Here is a 17,684-nt window from a genome sequence, read left to right as displayed (position 1 = left end):
TCATAGCTTTTAGAAGATTTTTTTGTAAGACATGAATAAAAGAAAAGTTATTTAAATATTCTTTACCGGTTGCAACAGATGCAGGTGCTTTCAGTAATGTAGCCCCATGCTTGATGGTCTTTGAAGGAGCCTTAAGTCCACTTGGTTTTAACATACTCATCTTTCTGTGATATCAGAGTTAGTCCTCTTCGTCTACAGCAACTACCTTTTTCCAAACATGGATACAATATACTATTCTCTGTCTTCCAACTCTGGAGTAAACCTGTACAGAAAAATTTTAGGCATGAAACAAAATCAGTATTGGGGGTCCTGCAGAATAAAGTACCCTACATACACACACAGAGCCTATATATGAAACGCATGCTAAATGCACTTCACAGTAACCACCAGCAGCATTTCCCGGGATAGCAATTCCAAGCCTTCAATTTATTCAAAAGTTATTTCCTATTAAAAGACTCCAATCTGAACCTAAAGCATCAGAATAACTCTCTTCAGTGAATGCTGCTGTATTCATGTTGAGCTTTAAACTCGAAGGCTATTTTAAGAAAAACAAAGCCCTTAACTGCATTACTAACAACATTACGCACAGATATAACCACTCTGCACACCCTACTGTTTTCAGTCACATTTTTCAAGTGTTGCAATATCCCAACAAAAATAACTTGAGACTGGAGAATTAGCTGCAAGAAAAATCAAGAGAACAGGGAAATTAAGGATAAAAAGAATGAAGTTTTAAAGAGATTGGAACTGAAAAGCTAAGGCTGATCAACAGAGTTAAATGATGGCAACTAAGAAGTAAACATCTACCTCAGCAATGTGGGAATCGCGTGTCCGAGATCACAAGACACTTCGCTCAGTCCCCAGAAGTGCCCCAGCTCCGCACTGGAAAGAGGAGGGGGGCCCTGCTCCTCCCTGCGCTGCTCGGACCGGCACGCCAACTATAAGACTTTCAGGAACTGTGCCGTGAGGTTTTAGCCACAGAAGGCATCTTTCTTCTGATTACAAAAACTTTAGAAAGGCTTTTTTTTTTTTTTTTTAATCTATAACCAAACTGTAAGCTGACCGGTCTCCCCCCACCATCAAAAGCATAAACTGGTCTGCACGAATACAGCCAGGATATTTGCTGAGCCTTGTATTTAGGGCACTGACAGAACAGCTATGCTCCCCTGAAAAACAACACACACGTAAACAAAAACCTGGACAAAAAAAAAAAAAAAAAAAAAAAAAAAAAGCAAGCAGATATGTAGCAACAGACTGCTTGCTCAACTGTTTGCTCAGGACACGACAAACAGAAGCCAGGTCTCCGTCCTGTGATTCACGTGGCATTTTGGCAGCTGTCAGTACACATGCACAGGCAAAAAGCTGCCCAGCTGCAGGCTCCCCAAATCCTCACCAGCAGTGCCCAGGTGCACATGACTGGCACATTTCAAGGCAAGAGAAACCCTAGTGAGGGCAGAGAATATCGTAGTACGGGAATAAAGGCTAGAGAAAAGCCTTTTACCTACCAGGAGAAGTTTTACCCTTCCTGTATTATTAACAGCCAGCACATTAGTGTTCCTAAAAATCAATTCACCTTGGAAAAAAAAAAGAAAGTATCCGTCATGCTGCTTTGTGAACATAAATAGCAAAGCGAAACGTTTCTTTGGCTATTTCAAGATTGGCTATGCCAAATTCAAGTCATTTTCTAAGTCTGCAAAAATGTTATACTTTAAAAAGTTTTAATTACTGCCTTGACTGCATGTTTATCTACAATTTAAGTTATACTCCATGAAAACTCCAAGCAGCACTGTGCAGACTGATGAACATTTTTCTAGCATTGCCAGAAGTATGTCAGTCACCCATCTGCAGAGGTATGACTACCAAAGTGAAAAATTTCTCCATTGTTTTTGCCTGTCGTATGCCAGTTCACTATTAATTTCTAAGCAGGAGCATTCATGTTCATGAACATGAAAGCAGAGTTAGCTCTAAAATCAAAGCAGAGGGACAGACATGAAATGTCATAAACCTATGAAAGAACTGAGGGGCACACAGCTATACAGGGGCACAGGAACATGTCAGATGTCACTCAACACAGAAGAAACACTTTTTTCCCCTCTTACTACATACCTATCTTCCGTGCTAAATCTGCGTGCATCAGATTTCTTCGTATTTTCATCCTTTTCTCTCTCACATACACACTGCCTAATCTTCCTCATCCCTATTCCCTTCCTTCCAATGCCAGGATCTCCACGCCTGCTTCTATTATTTTTTCCTCAACCCATCAAAATCCACAAAACAGGAAAACTCTACACAATGAGGATGGACGTGGTACAAATTCAGGAATGCAGGAGTTATCAAGGTCAGTTCTTTTTAGTTCAAAGTCCTCTTTGACAGTGTCAAACACAGCATTTATGGGAATTCAACCACCTCATTTGGACCAGAAGCAAGTTCCCCTAAGGAAGACCTCCTTCTAAAACCAGGACACTAAAAATGTGCTTACAGTACTCTGCCACTTTTTTCCACATATTACCATTTCTGTTTTTGTTTTCCTTTTCTTTCCCCAGACCCCATTCCAGTACCACTCAGTTAGTAAACACCTGTATCTTGCAAGGATAGGAATATTGAAAGAATAAAATACACTAAAACACCCCGCAAAATTACATCTTGCCTGTTTCAAATAATTATTTATTAATAGACGTTTAACAAGCCTTTAGCCAACAGAAAGCTAGAACCTTCTAATATTGCATTTCCTGGCTCAAGGTGCTCATTCATATTTTAATCCTGCTCTCCACAGTCAGAGGTTATGTATTTGCTGTGTCATTTGCCTTTTTCAATGCACAAGCCTTCAACTAGGCCAGAAGTAACACAATCCCTTGCGCCCTGGTTTCAGAGTTCCTGAAATTGTAGCTTAATGCAACAAACTGCTAAAATATAGGCAAAACATTTTGGCAATTTAGTGCCTTATTGCAACAGGGAAAATGCAACTTTGAGTCTTAGAAATAGGCGGGAAGTTGATATTTCCTAATAGAATTCACAAAACACTGAAAGCCCAAGTTTCTAACGAGTGATTTTAGGCACTTCCTAACAGGCTTCAGATGTCAATTACCTCATTTTAGTCCTCATGAGAGAGGGCAGCTAGCTGCTTGTCTCAATTTGTTCGTGTCCCTTCTCTGAATCTTTCTCAGCTCTCCTGAAAAGATTTTTTATAACAAATAGGCAGTAACATCAACTGCAAGTTTCTCAAAAGATCAGATCAGGAACCTAAGGAAATGCCCATAAAGCCTGATAATACACACTACTTAAGTGTTCAGAAAGTCGCACATTTTACTAACGCTGTTGTTGGGAGCAAAGAGAAGATTTTAAACACAAGCTTTGCACTTGTGCTGCTACTGGGAAATACATGATTTCATATGGTGTGACATTCTCGAATGAAATGCATTTTTTTTTTTTTGCATTGACTACTACAAACTCCCAAATGCAGACATGAATCCTTGCTTTGGCCCTTTTAGCCAGTTGATAATATCCTTTTTTTTTCTTGGTTCTCTTTCACAGATCTTGAACTAATCCACAAGAAACAAGTTGAAAAGCATTGATTCAAGAAAATAAAACCAACCACTCTGATAAGTAAATATGAATTATTGAATTATTTTGGCAAGCTGAGATTTTAAAAAAATAATAAAAAAAAATACTGAATTAAAACAAGCATTCAGCCAGACAGCTCCTGAAGCAACAGACACTGCCGAAACATGCATATGTCACTCAGTTGAGTGAGATGATTGTGATGTACACTAAATACTACCTATGCTCCGGTTTCATGAGTGAAAAGATATCTAAAGGCTCAAGTGCTGAAGTGACAGTAAGTAACAGAAGGGAGAAGAACATTACCCTGGGAAAAAATATACTAACTTAAGGCACTTCAGACTGAACTCCCAAAAGTTCAGACATCCAGAACTGGTAGTAGCTATAGCAAATTTAAACCAGAATATAAAAGGAGAGCAAGGCAAAGCACGTTTTCATTCATACATCATACAAACTGCTAATGAAGTATGCATGTGAAATGCAATTAAACCCTTTGATTTACAGTCAAGCTTTACCAATCATCTCAGAAAACATTACAGCCTTAGCAAAAGTAGATCTGGTACCAAAAGCTCTTAGCATTACCTCAAAGCAGAATACTTTCCAGCTATCAAAGAGGAATCACAATAATAAAACAGCTGCCCACCAGGGTTTTGTTCTAGAGTGTATTTTAACAACTAGCACTACAAAAAAAAAGAGAAAACGTTTGAGTCTCAGCTCACTCCACTTAAGAACCCTACAGTCACGACAAGACTGTAGCAGCACCAATTGTTCTTTAAGGTTAGCTGACATCTGACAAGTCTGCTGCCATCACCTCTCTCCTTACCTAGTGCCACATAGTGCCAACATTAAAAATACGATAAAACACTTAAATGATAAAACATTTGAAACTGTGACTTGACAGCGTAAGGAAGAATCACTTGCTAACATCACTACTCGTGACTTCAGTGGCGCAGACACAGTGTTTCCATGGAGAGAAGCAAGTTGTCTGTCCATTTGGGGTGGAAACAAAGAGGACTTTCCAGAACAGAGCAGGATAATGTTTGAGCTGACTCGAAACAGACTGCGTAATCCCGGTCTTCTGCATGCAGACACATGCAGTCTGACTCTGTGCAGCATACTTTGAGGCTGGAACGCTACTCTCATGTGGTTTGTTTGTACAATAAAGTAAAAATATTATTTTTAAACAATGATCATCTGGTATGAGTTGTGCATGAGTTCTTCAAAACATTTCAAATTGGAAAGATAATACTAACTCAGCTGATACCATTAAGAGACTAATACTGTGGCTTTTCAAAACCAACAACTTTCTAAGTTCAGAAAGGAGACCACTTCAACTTGTTAACTCTGTTAAGAATACTTTTTTATTTTTTTGCAAAATATATATAACAAATATGTTGAAAATATTCAAAAATTGTTGCATAGAGTACATAACACTGCTGAAGAGCTCCAAGGGCTATGCAAACAGAGAAGATCTTAAAAAATTCTTACCATACTATGAAGAAAATATAGCATATAGGAAATAAATCAGACAATGCTTTCTGTAGAAAAGTGACACAGAAAATATATTTCAAAGACCGCCACAATCCAGAAATGTCACTTTCCTAAGACAAATAAAAGAATATGAAAGATAAAAATGAAGCACTATTTTTGAAAAAAGCAGCCTGAACAAGATTTCTTAACTATCTCTTTCACAGTCTTAATGTTCATGTCACTATTGCCAAGCTTTCAAAAGCTCATGAATCATTCCTCGAAAATCCTAACAATGGTTCAGGGAGAAAATAACTTGGAATTTTGGAACCTGGGAAGTTTTCTTTTCTGGTCCGTGAATTACCTTAAGGACTCCAAGACCTCATGGTTACACATACAACTCCCAACATTATGGTATTCTTAAAACGGAATGCCAAAGACAAATAATTTAAAGTACATAAGCATCTTCTGTATGATTCAGACCTAATTTTTATCACAGCTCTACAAGTTGTATTTGTGGTTTCCTAGGCTGCTATTACATTTCTGTAAAAGCTGAGTATATGTAATTCCAAAAGCACTTAAAATAATGCTTTAAGTTTCAGTTTAGAGACTTTTGAAAATAATACACTATTTAAAAATACAACTATATCCTGGCTTTGAACAAAGTAAATGCCTTCATGTTGCACTATTTGCTTCATTCTACCTCTTTAAGAATAATTCCCTCTGTGCAAGAATATGCCAGCTCCCAGAGGCCAACTTCTGAAAGGTTCAAGCAGGAATGAGATGAATTTGTCTGTGGCAAGCCCGCCAGCTAGCCTGGGACATATCCACCAACATCCCTCCTCAAGCAGTGCTGGATGACGTGGATAGAGCAGAGAGATATATTGCAGAAAGCAGCTTGGCTCACACACCCTCCCTAAACAGAATTTACGATTGCCACCATCTTGTTTTGTTTCCAAGAAGGAATATAAATTCTCCCACTACCATATATTAGAGACCAATTTTTTTATTTTTATTTTTTATTGCAATGTCAGCACACCCAGAGCAGGCAAGCTGAGCCTTATCCCACAACAATAACCTTCCTGCTCAAAACACCTTCTCTGCCAGGTTCTGGGTCCAATGGAGATATTTCATATTGGGCAACTAAAATCACTCAATCATCATCATGCAGTTCATCAAGTGCTGAATTACACTCACAATGAAGTAATCCCACAGTGCAAAATATCCATTATAAATGTTCCACCAAGTTTCAAAGCCAGTTGTGAAACAATGACAAGTAGTTAAACCAACAAATGGATTTTGAAGCCTTCATGCGTTAATTTTTCAGAACTTCCCTCTTGTAATGATGCGGCACACTTTGTATTCCTAGCCATTTATGGCTTAAATAAAACCATTTGTAGCTATGAATTACATTAAGGTCTCTTTGAATTTAGCCACTGAAGCCAATTATTGAAACAGCAAGTGAACTTATCTCTGAACCCACTGCTCATGACTTACTGCAAATTTGACATGCATTGTTCAGCTCCAAAGCATTTACTGAACGAGTAGCACATTCAGACTGAAACAAGCCAGAAAGCGCATTACTTCAGTTTAATTTTGTCTCATAGAAACTATGGATTTTGTTGTCAATTAAGCAAGTAACACGATGACCTGAAAATATTCTTCAGATACATCATTATAATAAAAGACACCAAAGTAATATGCATCATTTAATTCAATGTTTATCATGCTACATGCTATCAGGTCATATTTATTTGGCTTACTGGATGCTTACTGCCAGCATCAAAATATATGGGCTGGTACATGCCTATCAAATCGGTACTTTGCACCCCACTTTTAAGGGTAGAAAAAATTTTGCATTTAAAACTGAGTTAACAGTCTAGCTCAAAACACAACTTACTTTGGCCACCATAAAAAATACAACAAGTTGGGAAGTTCGCCCAGTGGTACAACACAGCTCTTTTATCAGTATCGTTGACTAGATGAACACAACTTGAAACAAAGAGTTGCTGACAAATTACTCAACCAGAATCGTATCTATGTGATCACCAGCAGAGATCCTGAAAAATGTTCCAACTCTATTTTAGAGAGCACGGGTTTACATAAACATTACTTAGTGTGCAGCAACCAGTATGTTCGGTGAGACACAGACAAGCAGAGGATATTCAAAACAATCCCAATACCGTAATGCAAACACTATGCCTTGTCATCACTCATCCCACTATCAGGCAACCACCACACCACGGTGTAAGGACATCCCCAGAAATAGCTCCTGGTTTTCTCTAACTTCAAAGAGCGAATCTCCACTTCTTCAGTAACTCAGAAGAAATTCCTGTTTTCTTGTACCCTTAGAGGGACATGGAAAGAACAAACTTTGCTGTTTGGGAATCAATACAAATGTCTCCCCACACCGTCCCCATTAAGAACATGGTTAATCTAGACCTCAACCAGCAATTTTTAGGTTGTTTCTTAACTGAGACAGGTAGGAGATGTTGCATTTTGAGATCACGGAGACGACTTGAACTATTTTCTGCATGAGTTCACAGATCTGTGGTATATTCTGCAAAGACTTTCAGATTAACTTTCAACATCAAATCTTTTACAGCAGCCACCACAAATCTCTATTTCTCCTCTGACTTTGAACCTGGTAGCTAATTTTGTCTAAATAAAATAAAAGGCAGGGGACTTATAAGAACATTTTCATTCTTAGAGGTTTCACAGAAGTAGGCCAACAGGTGCAAGGGGCACTTGAGTTCAAATAGTTTCGAGTTTCTCCCAAAGACTGAATCAGACTGAATTTCTGAAGCAAAATGGAAAAGCCCAAGTATTGCCTTCAGTAACTTGGCAGCAGCAGGTTATCAGTATGCACACAGATAACGTCCAACTTGAATGCAGCAGTTAGGAAGGCAACCATCACAAGACACTAAAAAGTAGAGGGGTTTAGTGATATTGCTAAATAAGACATGGCCATTCTCTGGAAAGTGCAGGGTCTTCAGTGCATCCTGGATAAACATATGCTGCATATGCTTAGGAAAGGACAAAGCAAATTCCTACAGCTAAGAAACTGTAGTAAGAACAAGGAGATGATTCAAATGAAAGATAGTAAGAGGCTTAGGAGCTCGAACCACCAGTCAGACATTATGGTAACACTGTGAGAAGCGGTTCATTCAAGCTTCTATGCTGCTTATGTATTTTAATTCCGCATCAAGGACATGATAAGTCACCTCACCTTATCATTCTACAGACAGCTATGCTTATTCAGATTCTTCAGTGCCTTGAGATCCTCAGTAAAAATATACCATTGGAGCACAAAGACAGACTACTGAATATGAAGCACAGATATGAGAGGATGTCTGTAACAGTAAAAAATTATTTTTGGCTAGCAATATGGTGAATAATTCTTTCTCAGTCTTTCTTGATCTATGTTGCTATTTCTAAACACAGTCTGTTCAATTTTTTAGACAGATACCCATCTTTCATTAACAAAGAAATAGCTAATAACTATTAAAAACCTTTTTTTAAAAAATCACAGAAAATGTGATGCAAAATCTAACACTTCCTCGTTGCCTCTGTACACACGCATTATAAAAATGTCACTGCTATAGTCTATTAAAAGATCAGAAAGCACATGATCCTTCTAAGCACACATCATTCTCTACAGAATGAGTCAAGGATTGAAAAGCAGAGAAAGCTTTCATCCAAGAAAGTAAATTATTACTACCTCTTCTGAGAGGTCTACTATCAATGCTTACTACCTTTTCTACGTTTTTCCAAGGAAGTTTCTAACTGCCTTTGCCAAAACCCTCCATTTTGATAACAAGAAAAATAATTTGTTCAACTGTCAGCACCAGCTTCTCCCAATGATAACACACTTTAAACCGCCTGAGTAAGTGAATTCAGTCCCCAGTAACAATTCATTCTCTGGATATTAGAGCATAAAGTTTAATGTATTCGGGATCTAACATTTACATGAAAGTTTGAGAAGGAAAATATTATCTCCTGCCAGCCTCAAAACCAAACACACATGAACTAAGACAAAGGGCTTCTAAATCACACAATCACAACTGAAGCGGCTGAAACAAAGCGCTGCTTTTTATAGTCAGAATTTAATTTTGATAGACTTGGGTGAAAGTGTAACTGCTTCACACGCCTTGAAAACATCAAGTCAGCAATCCCTTTTTAGCTCTCCATGTTCTTAGCCTTTTAAATTAGCACCATGACTGTTATACGGCTGGCATATAATAAAGTAGAAGTACAAATACAGAACTTAGATAAATATTGCTCTGATTCAACGGATGCTGCTGCCAAGCAGAGAAGGAGATTGAGTCAGATAAGCCAATTCCATCAAATACTGAGTTTCTCCCTTCACCTTGCAATTTCCCCTTAAAATAAGCAAGGTTATAAAGATCAGAAAAAGTGATCAGCTTTTAAGGGTATTTCTCTTAGAAACAGTAGAGTGAAGATGTTTCTTAAATTAGAGGAAGGTATGGTAGGTAGCACTCACTGAAGAGTTTTCTGTCAAAGTTTGTACAAGCAGTTGAGCAGGACACCTGCTAGGCAGGTGCTAAAGTAGAGACTTGTACCATCTGTTCTGAGATGCATCTTCTAAATCCTTTCCAGTATTTCTGAGGCCAGGAGCTGGATAACACATTGTGGGCGTTTCTAAGGGTCAGTTGTACCGTTCTAAGTGATGCGAGTGTAACATTGTGCGTATACAGGACAGACACATGGACAAGATCGTGGATGTTCAAAATCATCAGGGACACGGTGCTGCTCATAGAGCTGGCTTCAGTTCTGCTGGTCAAGAAGAACGAAATGGTTGCTCCAGCAGAAATTGGCATCTAGCTCTGGGCAGCTGAGATTACAGCTAATGCAGTATATAATTGCCTTTCATTAAATAACAAAACACCATCCATCTGAGGCATTTCTAAACATGCCAGTCCAATACGGATTCCAGTGCGTTACTTTTTATACATGCCAGCAGAGCCAGTAGTCCCAAAGGAATGCCAAAAGATTAAACAAGAGCTGCATTCATTCATGGTCACCATGTTGAAACACTAGAAAACTTGCATTTAACATACAGAGTTAACATTTGACCCGACTGTTTTAGAGAGAGAAAGAAAAGCAGTTTTGAAAAATTGTGCTGGCAAGACAGATCACTATTTCTTTTGAAGGAAGATCTATTTTGGAATATTCTCAGTCACTCTCCCCAAAAAAACTTCAATGTGGCTAAAGGGATAAAGAGAGGAATACTAAGGGAATTATCCAATCTAGCCAAGCTAAGTAAGTAAAGACTGTCCTGGGTATTCACATTCAGAAGATGATAAACAGATACAGCCTACAGATCAGACAGGAAATCTACGGGAGCTCTAGAAAATCACAGTGACCAGCTCATATGGAGCACTGCTCCTTCTTACTGTATTGTCATGTGAAGAAAGAGATTATTTCTTATAATACACCTTTGTGATGATTCAAGACAGATGTTTTTCTCCCCCACACTAGAAAGCCAAAAACTTCTACTGAAAAAGAAACCACGCATTTTTTTTTTATTTTTTTTTTGCCAAATGAAACATTCTTCTTGATCCCTACAGATACAGACAGATGATGTCACATTTCCAAGCAGAAGCTTCAGCCAACACAACCCTGTCCTTCCCCTTCCAACACTCAAAGCTTTAGTGCACTTTGGTACACACGGGAAATTTTCTGGCACATATTAAGACTAGGTGGAAAGAGAGCCCCGGAATACCATAAATTTCAAACAGAGAACTAATAAACCTCTGCCTGTTTTCTAGTCGTTTTGTGTGTATTCAGTATGAAGAATGTCAGTCCCTGAATGGTCACACATTCCTTACGCTATGATACTTTGTTGTTAAGGGAGAAACAAAAAAGAGTTATTTACTTTTCCTCCACTATTTAATTTGCTATCTTGTTACACGTGGTAGCAGGTGCACATGCCTGAGAAAATCACTCTGTCACTGCTAGTTTCAGACTTTCAGACATGCTTCCGCTCTTTAAAAAAAACTCTTTGCAAAGTATGAGGCATAAAAGCATTTCCTCTTTTGTGCCTCTTTCCTTTCTTTTCCCTACATATTAATACACCCATGGCGCGTTTTTAAGTTGTCCTGCTCAGTGACCTCAGAGCAGCTCGTGAACTCGCACCGCTCCCTGTGAGACGCTGCCTCCATTCCGCGCATGGGGAGCTGCGTGCAGGGAGGAAAGCCGTCATTTTTCAGTCATATTTTTCATCACGACGTACCCATTCGCTGCCTATTCTTCCCCACGCTATCTCGAAGGAGCTTTTCTCCTCCAGGAGAAAACAACAACAGGTTGTTGGGTGGTTTTTAAGCGCACGGACAAAGATGCTAGGAGGAAAGCAAAAACCCTCTCCTGATCCTAAGGCAGGAGTCTCGTTAGCAGGGGGAAACGAGGATTACCTTGAGGAGGAGGAGGGCAGTAACGGGCCCTAGGCAGCAGCCCCAGTGACACAGCGGAAAGCAGGCGGCCTGCAGCACAGCCTCATGCCGCAGCACCGGGCACGGCGGGCACCTCACCTGCACGGCTTTCCCCCTAAAAAAACCGGGCCTGGGCAGCGAGCCGAGGTGGCTTTACACGGGGCCGGCTCTTCCATCGGTGCCGTGCCGGTGGGTGAGGAGGGAGGGAGGGGGGGGATCAGGCAGCAGCACCGGGACGACATCGCCCAGCCTCAGCCCTCACTCGGCGCGGCTCCGTGTCCCTGCCCCTGCTTCAGGGCCGGTGCCCGGCGCCAAGTTTGTGAGGCGCAGCGCGGCGGGGACGAGCCGGGACGAACCGGGCAGAGCCCCAGCAATGCCCCAGCCCCCGGCCCCTGTCACCCGCGGCCCCCTCAGGCCGGCCAGGACCCGCAGCCACGCGTGTGGCGGGGCCCCGGGGCGGCTGCCCGGTGCCCACGGCCGCTCCCCGACCCCTTCCAGCGCCTCCCCTCAGCGCCCGGTCCCCCCTCGCCGAGCCCGGCCCCTCCTCACCGCCTCTTTCTCCTCAGCGGGGGGCTCCCGGCGGCTCCCTTCCCTCAGGCGCCGCCGCCGCCGCCCTCCGCGCGCGGGCCCCAACGGCGCCCTCACAGCCGCCGCCTTCGGCTCCGCGCCGCCACCGCCTCCGCTCGGCTTCCCGGCCGCCTCCTCCTCCTCCTCCTCCTCCTCCTCCTCCTCCTGCCCCTCCGCAGCGGCGCCTCCCCGGCTGGCAGGGGCGGAGCGGGGCGGGCGGACAACGTCTGCGCCCCGCCGGGCCCGCGGCACCGCGAGGCGGGGACTGCAGCAGCAGCGGGAGCCGCTCCCCCCCCCCCCCCCCTTGCCCGGCTCCGGCTCCCCCTTCCCTCTCGCCTCCTCTCCTCGCCCCTCGCTTTCCCTTTGTCTCCCCCTGCTTTGTTCGCCCCCACCCCGGGGCAGCCCGAGGCCGGCAGCAGGAGAGGCTCAGCTCGGCCCGGTCCTGCCTCGCCCTTCCCCAAAAGCGCCCCGCGGGGTCGCGCACCCGGACTTGGCCTTGGTCCTGTCCCCGTCCCTATCCCTGTCCCCGTCCCTATTCCTGTCCCTGTAACGGGGAGCAGGCAGCGCTGACCCCTTAGGGAATTCGCCGCTGCAGCAGGCAAGCGTGAATGGAAGGTGGGGGGGGGGAAAGGGTGGGGAAAAGAGACAGGGCGGCATGAAGCGCAGAGCTCTTAATGGACGACTAACTTTACTGGCGGCTTCTTCTCTCCATTTTCCTTTTGTCCTGACGCCCAGGAATTTGTGATTCCTTCTCATCCTCTATTTGAATTCTCATTGTGAAGGAAGACCCTGGAACCTGGCATCCTTCCCCTTTTTAAAGTTTAAAGGGCTGTGGCAGTAGCTCCACACCATCATCAACTATTTAATATCAATTTTTAAGGCTAAATCAAACAGCTCTGCTTCACTTTTCTGCCTCTTTTATAAACAGGCAACAGGGTCCAGCTAGAGTTGGCCCGTAATTGCTGAATTCATCACATAGCAAACCTGTTTGCAGTCCCATAGATCATTTAGTTTATGCATGATACCATTCAAACAAAAAGGGTGATGAGGAAGCAGTTCCATTGCTGGAGACCAATTGCAATATGTGATTCATTTTGGCTTCATTCTTTGGCATTAATCCAGCATGGTGAAGCACAAAATGGTGTGACGCAGTCCCCCAAATAATGGGTTTCAACTAGATCAGCATTTAGCAATGTTTGTGAGAATTTCACTTCCTAAGTGTAAAGAAGAAGCTCTTACCATGGCCAGTAGATGTTGAAACAGATACTCAAATCCATGTACAGCCAGCCACCCTTCTTCCTCCCTGAAAAATTTGATAAAATTTTGTTGAAAAAAGTTCAGAATTTAATTATAGATTGTATTTAGAAGTACAGAGCCAGCAAATTATTGCTTAAAACTAAAAAACTGACACAGTAGTCCCTAGCTAAGGAAATAATCCTTAATAACATTTAATTAATTAGGTTAAAAACCTGAGAGTTAGACTCTTTACAAAACACTTTTTTTTCTTTACAGAACACTTTTCTTTAAACACTTTACTTTTCTGTAAAGTGTTTTTCTTCATTAACTTGATTTTTGTTGCATATATCAATATAAAGCAAATGTATCTTTGCTTGTTAATGTCATTTTTAGTGAACAGAACCATAGCTTCAAGATTGAAGTCATCTTGAGAGAAACAAGGGAGTTAGTTATCCATCAGTGAAGCAGTATCAACCTTCAAACCAAGAACAAGTAGCTTTGGAGCAATTCTAACTTAAGTTTAATGAATTCATCCCAAGTAGAAATGGTTGACTTCATTTCTATGTACCAGTGTACCCTTGGATATATGCAGAGTGTGATAACAAAGAATGCATCTAGTATGTTCACATCCAATTTATAGCAATTGTTATAAAAGAAGATGCCAGTTCTAAAATTCATGGTACTACAAAGGACTGCATATGATCAAATGCCAGAACGTCTTTGATTCAAGTACTAGTGGCTCTCTTCTGAGCTGCGTGATTTCAGGCAGATCAGTTAACACGTAACTATGAAAACAGGAATGGCTGGACGCTCCAGGGAAATTTAGGTTGCTGACATAACTACCAGTATCCTGGCCACAACTACAGGGTCTACTTAGAATTAAAATCATTCCCCTCAGTAATGTGGGAACATCAGTTGAAGGTGGTTTTTCAGCTTTGTGAAGGATCCGAAAGTACAAAAACTTTCTGAATGGCTAAAATGTTATTCTTTGGGAACTGCATTTAGGGATATCCTGACTTAAGAGTTCCATTTTTATATCCAATGAGACATATCCACGCAAGTATAAAATTTTGAATATAGGATTTTTTTTCTTCCTCTGAACGATCTCTTCAATATGTACATTTAGCAGTTTTTATACAGAATTTCTACGAGCAGTATCTATAGTTGGCCACACCTGCTTCAAAACAAAACAAAACAAAAAACAAACTAGCTACCTTTTTCTTACTGAAGTGCTGCTTCACAAATCCCAGTACAGAAATTTGTACTATTATTTTTTTTTCCTGTAGTGGTTTGTTTTTGCAAAAACACAAGAGGATTCCCCCCTGCTACCTCTGCCCTGCCTTTTAACCTCAGTGGTGCATTTTCCTCATCTATTTACAGCTATATAAGATCCCAAGATTTAGTGTCCTGAAGCCTTGTGCTTGCTCTATATTTTTTTGCTTTAAATTTATGTCATTTAAATTGGCAGCCTTTGACTAATAGGTTAGCCTAGAAGAAAAACAGCCCTTTTTAGTCTTAAGTATCACGTATAAAACTTAGTAATGCCTTTGTTCTAGCACTTTGACTCATGTATATCACATGTTTTTGTCCTCGAGAAGTGAGTTTTAAAAAATTATTGCAGACTACATAATTACTTTCACAGCTTAGTGGGTTGGAAGGCTACAAAAAAAGATTCCGTTCCCAACATACTTAGTGTTCATCTTCCCTAGCTCAACAGTCACAAAAAAACCCTGCAAGTCTATGTTCTTTGTTTGTGTTTTACACAAGACAAATTTGCATCCAAGTTTACACTATTTGTTCTAGCAAATGTGGGTTAAACAATAGAGAACAGTATTTAATGAATCTCTTTGGCATGCTTGTTTAAACAAGGTACTTAATTGAACAACAATAACGGTCACTGATTATGAGTGTTTCATTTTACAGATAACTGAGAAACTGTATTCTGTTAAAGAAGATAGATCATCCAAATCATTCCACCACCTATGTAAAAAAAAAAAAAAAAAAAAAAAACAAGAGCTTGATTTCTCACCTGCAGAGAAGCAAAGCAGGTCTTTTGTTCCTACTGAGAGTGCCAAGCTTATAAACAAAGGGTAAATCAGTTTTTGTTCAGACATAACAGCTAAGTATTGAGTTGCAAAAAAATCTTACGTTAAATCTCTGCTGCTTGTAATTAACTAAAGTTTAGGAAGTGTCCAATCGTCACTTACACATTAATTACCATGTTATTATATTCATCCTGCCTGTAAGCTTCTTCAAGGACTAATTCCTGATTCGTCCCCTCCCAACCACCTTAAATATAAACACAACTATAAGCTATGCAACATATTCTTAGGAACAACATCAAGCTTCAATGGTATTTACTTACCAGGGGCATTACAACTGTGGTACAAGATGAAGGTACTCCAGAGTTCCATAGGAATTACAACTGCTTTTGAGACACTTGAGTCATACTTGAGCTTTTTCCTTCCCTTAGTTGTTTTTCAGCTATCCTGCCTCACTGAGTTTGCAGTAAATTAATTCTTCTTCTAGCTACCGTATCTTTCAGGTATCTTCTAGAATCTCAGCTATTGCTCTTTTCATGACATTTTAAGCACTGTGAATTAGGTTATAAAAAATGAGTTAGAAATGCAAACCTCTTTAAGACATAATTAATCACCTGATTGATGCCCTCAATATTTTGTACAGATTATTTTTCAGATGTGCAATAGCAGTTCTAAATACTTTTGCTGATCCCAATGCTATAAATGAACATGAATATCATGCCAACAGGAATTCGTGGGAAAATCTGAGTGATGCCTGCTCACACTATACCCACCCCATTACAAATTTTATTATTCATTTTAGTAAGCTCTAATCTAGGTTATTATGCCACACCTATCACCATGGGAACACGACTTAAAAGTACCAGAAATACTTTGCTATTCAGCTTTTCTCAGACTGCAGTGTGATCTGAGTGCAGTTACAATATACAAAAACAATTTGAGTAGCTGTACCTGAAAGATTAAAGAAATTCAGTAATCAGACACATCTTTAGTGCAGCAACAATGTATAGTACTTGGTAAGAACAGTGAAAGTATAGATAAATACTTTTAAGATCAAGATGCACTCTTTCCTAATTATGAGAGAAACAGCAGGGGTAACTCCCCATCCTGATCTAACTACGTGTCTTACATGTATAGCACAGAGCTCACCATTTGCAAAAGGCTAAAGTCTTTCAAACAAAACAAAACAAACAATTTTTATCAAAACAAACAAACAAAAAGCAACAAAAGACTAAGATTATTAAATGGGCACAGTACTAACCGTAGGAATTTTAATTCAAATATGGTGTCTGTGTACTTCCCTTTGTATCAGACTACAGGTGGAGAACAGTATTTGCTGACTTGAACAACCAGTCAGGCCAGTCACTTTGCAAAAATATTCCAATGGATATGAATACACGACACCAAATGGAGTCCATCCCTGTCCCAAGCCTCCCAAGATAACATTTGCTTTAGTTACCAGGAGACATCTTCCGAAAATGAAGTAGTTTTTTCCCAGAAACTACAAGGGTGCCCAGAGCAAAGTTCAAAACCTTGTAAAATAAAAGCATTAAACATATTTAAGCTAGAATTTGATGTTACATTAAAAGCTGGGTTACCAAAATGACTTTGCTTTATTCTTACTCCAATTCCTTCAATTTAAAACTTGGAAGCAATAAAGTTAACAGCTAGTTTAGATGCAAGTAAGAATTTGTAGAAACACAGAGGACTTAATTGATCAAAATAGGTATGTGGAAGGGCAATTTATTATCAATTTATTGTGAACAGGAAGAATTAAGTATAGAACTAGAGAGTTCTATGCATATAATATGAAGATGATTTTCGTCTTGTGTCTGCAAGCAAGGCACAAACATGTAACTATCCCTGTAAAGTCTGTATGCCTTACTAAAGGAGCATTTCAAAAGGGCTATTAAAAAAAGATCTTCTAAGGTGTGGGGTGAGAACTGCATGTTTAAAATATGAGCACCTCAACACACCCAAAAGGTGTGTACACTTGAAATCATTACCTCATGCCCTGCATCACATTATTACCCACATGTGAGTGATGCAGCACACAGCATATAATAGCTTGTGTCAACTGTGATTACTGGCTTTTAAATTCATGGGAGGAAGCACGGAGAAAGCACAAAATCTGTATGTGATTCCCATCAGAGCTTTCTTTGTGAAGTGCACAGAAGCTGGAAGCATTTCAATTTCAAATTTTCAATTTCTGGCTCAGAAAGCAGTACTCTCAATCTTTCCTAGAAAAACTAAAAAAGCCTATCGTTTTAGTTTGTATGATAAATATTTTACCTGGACCTCTACTTTCCAAATGCAATGAGATAAACTGAACTGGTATACGCTGCAAACAGAACTTTTTCAG

At 40.4% G+C, this 17,684-nt stretch overlaps 1 protein-coding gene across 7 annotated transcripts in view; it reads right to left on the bottom strand.

Annotated features, from left to right (window-relative positions):
• The window catches only part of CLIP1 (CAP-Gly domain containing linker protein 1), a 65,832-nt gene extending 53,607 nt beyond the window's left edge, over positions 1-12,225 (bottom strand). For 2 of the 7 annotated variants that reach the window (XM_068654131.1, XM_068654132.1), the window contains exons 1-2: positions 12,027-12,224; positions 67-262 (exon numbers count right to left, since the gene is read on the bottom strand). In XM_068654131.1, the coding sequence (XP_068510232.1) occupies positions 67-160 (94 nt within the window). In that variant the 5' untranslated portion in view covers positions 161-262; positions 12,027-12,224. Of the gene's footprint in view, positions 1-66; positions 263-12,026 lie in introns of all 7 variants that reach the window. The other 5 variants (XM_068654134.1, XM_068654136.1, XM_068654135.1 and 2 more) reach the window with 3 other exon arrangements.
• Between the last annotated feature and the right edge of the window lie 5,459 nt (positions 12,226-17,684).

Source organism: Anas acuta, chromosome 17 (assembly GCF_963932015.1).
Source record: "Anas acuta chromosome 17, bAnaAcu1.1, whole genome shotgun sequence".
Lineage (NCBI taxonomy): Eukaryota > Metazoa > Chordata > Aves > Anseriformes > Anatidae > Anas > Anas acuta.
Note: the sequence above shows the minus strand (reverse complement) of the source record. Positions and strands in the feature narration are given on the sequence as shown.